This window comes from Temnothorax curvispinosus, unplaced genomic scaffold, assembly GCF_003070985.1.
Source record: "Temnothorax curvispinosus isolate PA1 unplaced genomic scaffold, ASM307098v1 QBEX01017239.1, whole genome shotgun sequence".
NCBI classification, from domain to species: Eukaryota; Metazoa; Arthropoda; class Insecta; order Hymenoptera; family Formicidae; genus Temnothorax; species Temnothorax curvispinosus.
Window position 1 is genome coordinate 356 of NW_020227019.1, and position 7,058 is coordinate 7,413.

The window sequence follows — 7,058 nt, forward strand, 5'->3', positions numbered from 1 at the left end:
GAATTTTTTGAGAAATGTCCGTGGCTGCTCTAACTTCCGCAATGAGATATCAGGTTATTTCTAATTCTATTTATATTCTTCAGTCTTTTCTATCTCTATTTCATATAATACTTTAAGATTTGATTGATTGGACCCAGCTATATACGCGATCAAAAGTCTATAATTTTTTGAGAAATGTCTGTAGTGGCTTTAACTTTCGCAAATTTTAAGATCTCGGTCTACTTCTAATTTTATTATATTCTTCAGTCTTTTTTACCCCTATTTTATAAACAATTCTTTAAGATTTGGTTGATTAGACCCAGCTTTATACGCGATCAAAGGTCCACATGCGAAGTCCATATATGGACTATGTAGCCTGAACTCCCAAAGTCAACATCGATTTGACATTGCGTCAATTGTAAAACCCCACTTGTGCTACTAAGCTGATCCTTTTCAATTCATAAAAAAAGGTTAAATTTAAAGTTAAAAAAAATGTGCAAATTAGAAACTTGCACATTGCTTCCTCATCATTATATACAGATCGCTATCATTGCTCCTATTTTATTTCGCTCACAAAGCTCCTCTTATGAGGAAGCTTGTATTTTATTTGATACATAATTATTAGTATTTATATTAGTTTGACTAATTGTAAGTCCTAATTTGAGAATTTTCAAATAAAGATATAATATAATTAATAGATAATAATTCGACAGAGTTTAGTTAAAATTATATTTCAGTATACACAATTTTTTTACTAATATTCTTATTGCAATTTTTGTTAATATGTAGTGTTACTCAAGTAAGAAGTATAATTCTTTCTTACCTCAGGATACGTCACGACTACCTCGTCGGCAATTGGTTGCACGGTCTGGGCATTCAGTCCTGCGATCTCCAGGGTGTTCGGTGGCAGTGGGATCGCAGGCTCAAACGCAGGATGACTATTAATTAGTACTATATTAATTCTGTCTTTTTCTATTTCACGTAATGGCCTGATTGCATGGCCTACATATTCCTCGGTAAGTCGTTGAACAGCAGGCAAGAAATAGTAATATTTTATAAGATCATCCACAATGTAATATAGAACATTCCATGTTTTTAGCCACAAACCTTCGAGTTTTGCAATGGATCCAGGGTAAGGTCGAACAGTCGGGTAATTTGGACCGCCGACGTAATCCTTGAGCCAAGGCGCAGGACCAAACGGAATATATCCTACTACGGATGGCTTACCTTTAGCAACCTAAAAAACATTACCTACAGGTAATGGAAAAACTAAAACTAAGTAGCTATTATTTTGTATAAATAATCAAAATAAAAATTAATTAAGTACTATTTTGCAGAAAAACCTTTAATTTGTATTAGTATATAATGCACAGTAATATATTATTAAATAAATATAAACTATCGCTTTACGCGGAGGTATTGTGATTAACTCTGTTTAATTCATTCCGGTCTGTACTGTCTCATGTTATGTAGACAGTTAAACAATTTCAGTAACTTCCCGCGCGATTGTTCTCTATATATCTACATAGAGAGAGCTACAAAATTTTTCACGTATTTTTTCGCCTTTAAGATGTTCAATGAAACATCGCATTTTAACGTTTAGAACTAGGATCTAATTATAAGAAGCGATCGTAAAAATTATCGCTGATATAATTGATGACTTTGCACTTTCAATTTGTTATGCAAACACACTTGATTTATAAGACTTCGCTACGGCACTTGCATTTTAAAAATAGACTAAGCAATTACAATTCATTAATACTAGAGTAACTGGGGGGAATATGCCAGTGTGGAGAATGTGCCACTTGTTATGTTTAACAAAGCTATACGGCTAGGAGCGTTGTTGTAAATACTGTAAAATTGTTAAAAATTTTCTTAGTGTTTTATTGAAATTGTAATAAAAATATTCTTTTACATGTTTTTAGACAAAAATGCCCTTCTAAAGTTAAATTACTATACATATTTGTATATGTGGCATATTACCCCCAATCGGAGTAATATGCCACTTTTGCAACATTTTTGTAGGTATTTCTTTCTTTTTAATAGTAAAGAATCAAAATATTTCATTAAAACCATATATAAATAACAGATAAAAGAAGGAAAAAGAAGACCAGTATGCAAAGATACCTTAAAAAGAAAGAAAAATAGGAAAAAAAAATCATATTTTTCTTAAGTATGGCATATTCCCTTGAGTTACCCTATATAGATTGTTCTACCTCCCATAATCCGTAGAAACATTGACTTGAAGTAATGTCCTGCACTATAACGTCAAACTCGACAGTTTTAGTCATTTCCAAAAGTTCTTTCGCTGCTTCAGTTTTTATCGATGTGTCACATGCGAATAACATGCTAAATTGGTATATAGAATACATTGTATAAAAAACGCTGTACTGTTCCCATTTAACTAAGTTATAATCATCGGATTTTTCAACACTTTGCATCAAACCATCGAAGACCTGAAAATAATAAGAGTACCTTTCGTTATACAAGAGAGGACATGTGAAAATGTGATAAATTATAGGACCTCCGAAAGCACATTGATCTTACGTAAGATAGAAAACAACATTTTAAAATAGAAAAGTTCTATCTTTTCTCATTTGTTTTATAATTTGCAAATAATCGATTTATGTTTCTCACAATGTCTTCGAATCTTGTAACATCTACTTACGGCGTAAGTCAAATTCTGCGCGAGTTTTCCTTTGACCTTAGTCTCACGTATGCTCACTGCGTGTACATGATGGCCTTTACGAAGCAGTCCTTTAACCAAATGCTCTGTCCAGATGTGGTGGCTAGGCGACGGAAGATTCTCTATCAATAAAATCGACAATGGTTTCGACGCTGTCACGAGATCACCTATTAAAATACAACAAACAAGGAAAATGACACGGCTTAACATTGTTGCGCAAAACTTCTTGCGTGATCTCTCAATCAAATGCTAAGACCAAATGTATCAGTATGCCTAGTGTAGCATTCCTCCTCTCCTCATTTTAAGATAATGATATTTATAAATCATTATATCACTTTATGTAACAGGCTGATAACATTGACATTTTTTCGAAAACACAGCTGTGCAATTCTAAAAATAAGAGGAGGAAAGATTGCAGAAATATAAATAATTAATAATACATATGTGGATATGTATGTATGTAATACCCAGTATTTATTCACACTCTATTACTATGGTTGTTAAAATTGTATGAAGACATTTCCACAATTATTTATCAGTGTTGATCGTTAGATAATACATGACTGATAATCTATACTATACCCAGACAACAAAACGCCCCTGGTAACCATCTCCGATAGAAAACGATAAAAAAATTTCTTATCGTTTTTAATACGGTTAGTGAATCGTTTATTTACGGTACTCTATCAGAAACTCACGTTACAAAATACTTGCAATCCTATCGTAAATATCTTATCAGCTATATATCAGTTTCTATCGTTTTTAATATAATTAGTGAATCGTTTATTTACGGTATTCTATCAGAAAGTCACGTTGCAAAATACTTGGGAGGTGCTTTTCAGGTGCTCCAAAATTAGTACAAAATGCGGATTATAGCTTGTTAAAGTGTCATAGTAACTATTGTAAGAATTTCATGAATAATAAAGAGGTACATGTATATAAAAGGTGCATATTTAGCGGAATTATGCTCTACACTGCAGCGTACAGTAAAACTATTAAAACCAACGATTCTGTAGTACAATTAGACGATGATACAATTATCGAAATATTAAATTTTATTATTGTAAATAAATGTTGCTTTGTCGTTTGTAAAGTTCTGACAACCATGCCTGCGGTCAATCAATTAAGAATAAATCATATGTTACATAAGTTACTAGCGAAGCACAAGATGAAAAAATAATTCCGATTCAACTGATAAAACGTAAACTTGTGGTCGTCGAAATGAAATGTGACAAATTTCTTTGTACAATGCCGAACCAATTTGAAACATTATAACTATATATTAATATATCACTTTAATTATTAGTTAAAAAACAAAATGTATCTGTTCATAATTCTTCATATTTGTACACTTATATAAAATATATTTTTAATAAATTAAGATTAATTACAGACTGGCGTTTAATTTATTATTAAAAATTCCGTGAAAGTTTATCTAACATATAGTTAAAATTATTTTTCATAATTTTCTATAAAAAAGTATCAAAATTGATTCAGCTCTTCTGGCGTAAAAACAGCACGCGTAGAAATTAGTATATTCAACTTAATTTTTCATAAAAATCCATAGCTTTCTGTAAAAAAGTATAAAAAATTGTAGTTATTCATAGTTTTTCATATATCTGAATTATTAGATGTATGAAAATCGAAAAATTTCTATGAATACCCAGACAGCACGCATGTCCAAAAGCGGGACATAAGACGTCTAAAAAGCATCTAAAAGACTCTTTATAGATCTTAATCTAAGCTTTTCAGAAATATTGAAAAAAACAAGGGTTATCGTGTAAAATTTTGTGATATTGAACAGTACAGCCAGTACAGCATCACAGTATGACAGCACTTTAAACTTAATACACCTAACCTTTACGAGCGCTTACGGAGGAGTACTCGCTCTAAAATTATGTGAAATACAAGTTTTGACTCAATTAACAACTATCAATAAACAACAAAACATAACCACATTACCACATTTTCTCGCATATAAGCCGGAGTCAAAGGAGCACTTACACGATATTTTTAATTATTCCTCGCATCGACTAATATGGGTATGATATAAGCTCTAACGTCATCAAAATTTATGAAAATATTTTATGAATACTTAGAATTGATGAATTTGAAGATTTTTTTTTCATCTCTCAACTGACTAGAGAGTACCTGTAGAACCTCCTTAATTAAAGAACGCATCTAATTAAAGGAAAAGCCAAATATAACACAAGACACCTAAACAAAAAATCCAATTTTATAATCTACATATTTTAAACGATTGTTTTTACAGGAATTTATAAATTAATAAGCTTAATCTAGATTGCTAAGCTAGATTGCTTGAGGTCCTATATTACATGATAAAAGTGCAGTCATTATTTTTTTCTACATTAAATATTAAGAAAAATTTTTTAATTTATGTCAAAATCGAGTAATTTAGATTTAAGAAATGTCATCATCAACGTCATTATCCCGGTGTCCGGTTATAATCGACATTTCAATACTCGCGTACGCCCTCACACTTCCAAGCACCCTTCACGTACCCTTACTGACCTCCACCCACGCCATTCACCTGATCACCTCCCACCGTCTCCCACCCACCCCAAACATTTTAATATGTCTCGACACGTCCTCATGCAATCTAACACACTCTTATCCACCCAAGCACATCATCAACTATTACCACTTCCCCACCCCACCACAAAAACACTTGAATACATCTCAAAAACGTCCCACATATCCCAACACACCCTTACCCCCACTCAAACACCATCCACTCCCACTCGCCCAACTCCACCTCCACCCCAAAAACACTTCAATACATCCCGAAACGTCCCAATGTAGTCCAACAAATCCTCACTCATCCAAATACGTTACTACCCACCGCTCCTCCAAAACACCTCAATACATCCCGAAACGTCCCAACATAAGTCCAACATACCCTTATCCACACAAATACATTATCATCCATCTCCACTCTCTCAATCCACATCGCTCATTCCAAATATTATTTCTATAAACCCCAACACGTCCTAATATAGCTCAAAACAATCTTATCAATCTAATTAAATGTATTTCATATTAAATAACATATAAATAACAATTTGTAAATTGTTATAGTTGTTTATATTATAGTTATATGTCTTATGTTACATTACATAAAATCAACACATTTCTTGTAACACGCTGGATACTACAAAATGCATGATATATCACAAAAACATCTTTTTGAAAAAGATAAAAAAAGGCGCCAAGTATTCGCGTCCTATTGTGCGTAGCTATTGCGCGAAACAGTGTTGTTTTAATTTATTTTTGCTATAAAAGTAATGATATCAGACATCATACCAAGTGAGCATGAATTTACATGTATTATAAAATTTAATCTTTTCTCATATAAATAATTGAATTCCTCTACTCAATAGAATAATAAAATATTTAATGCAAAATAACTTGTTAATGAGCATGAAAAATTGTGTTTATTACGATATTTAGTCTTTTTATTATTATGGTTATTAAAATAACAAAATATTTTGTCCAAAAAAACTTGGCGTTGCAAATGTTTCATGTGTCATGTATGAAGTTTGTAAATGAGGATCGAGTTTAATTTATAATGTGAATAGATATATGTGCAAAGTATAGAATTATTTGCAGAAATACTTATTTAACAACGCCAAGTTTTGCTTTCTCATAGAGGAAGCTTTGTTTTCGTAAACCTCGTGTTACTCGTGTATGGACCTTTGATCGCGTATAAAGCTAGGTCTAATCAACCAAATCTTAAAGAATGATATATGAAATAGGGGTAGAAAAGACCGAAGAAAAAATTGTTCTTTTAGTTTTCGATGCCAATGTGTTCTAAATGTTCTAAAACGTCGTTCTAAAATGTTCTAAACCTTTTTGTAAGAAAATTGTCTTACAAAAATGTCCGTATGTGTGTATGTATGTGTGTATGTATGTACACATTTATCCATAACTCAAGAACCAATCAACCAAATCTTAATGAACTATATGTGAAATAGGGGTAAAAGAGATTAAAAAATATAATAGAATTAGAAGATAAAATAAAGGGGTTACCAATTTTTGTTTAAAAAAATCTACGTGATTGCTCTAATCTCCGCAAATTTTGAGATATCAAGCTAAATTTTTTTTATGGATAAAGTTTTAACAAAGATCGGTGAAGAAGTTTATACTGATTTTTGCCTAAAAAGTGTATAAGTTATGTATGTAATCTTATATAAAGTATCATTAGAGAAAGTCATTTAAGGAAGGTTGGTATTGAATTTGACGAGGATCGCTGGAGCAATCACCGATTTCTGCTTAAAAAAGTATAGAAGTTATACATGTACTTTTATATAGAGTATCATTAAAGGAAAATTGGTATTGAATTTGACGAAAATCGTTGAAAGGGTTATACCGA

At 31.6% G+C, this 7,058-nt stretch overlaps 1 protein-coding gene across 2 annotated transcripts; it reads right to left on the reverse strand.

Annotated features, from left to right (window-relative positions):
* Positions 1–722: 722 nt before the first annotated feature.
* Positions 723–2,939, reverse strand: LOC112467385. 2 transcript variants are annotated; one of them, XM_025035980.1, is made up of 4 exons: positions 2,648–2,939; positions 2,196–2,435; positions 1,087–1,216; positions 723–981 (listed from the first exon to the last, which is right to left on the reverse strand). In XM_025035980.1, the coding sequence occupies exons 1-4, from the start codon at positions 2,873–2,875 to the stop codon at positions 758–760; spliced, it is 822 nt and encodes a 273-aa protein (XP_024891748.1). In that variant the 5' UTR covers positions 2,876–2,939; the 3' UTR covers positions 723–757. The 2 variants fall into 2 exon arrangements, with proteins under 2 accessions (XP_024891748.1, XP_024891746.1); XM_025035978.1 differs by having other exon boundaries at positions 728–1,216.
* Positions 2,940–7,058: the final 4,119 nt, after the last annotated feature.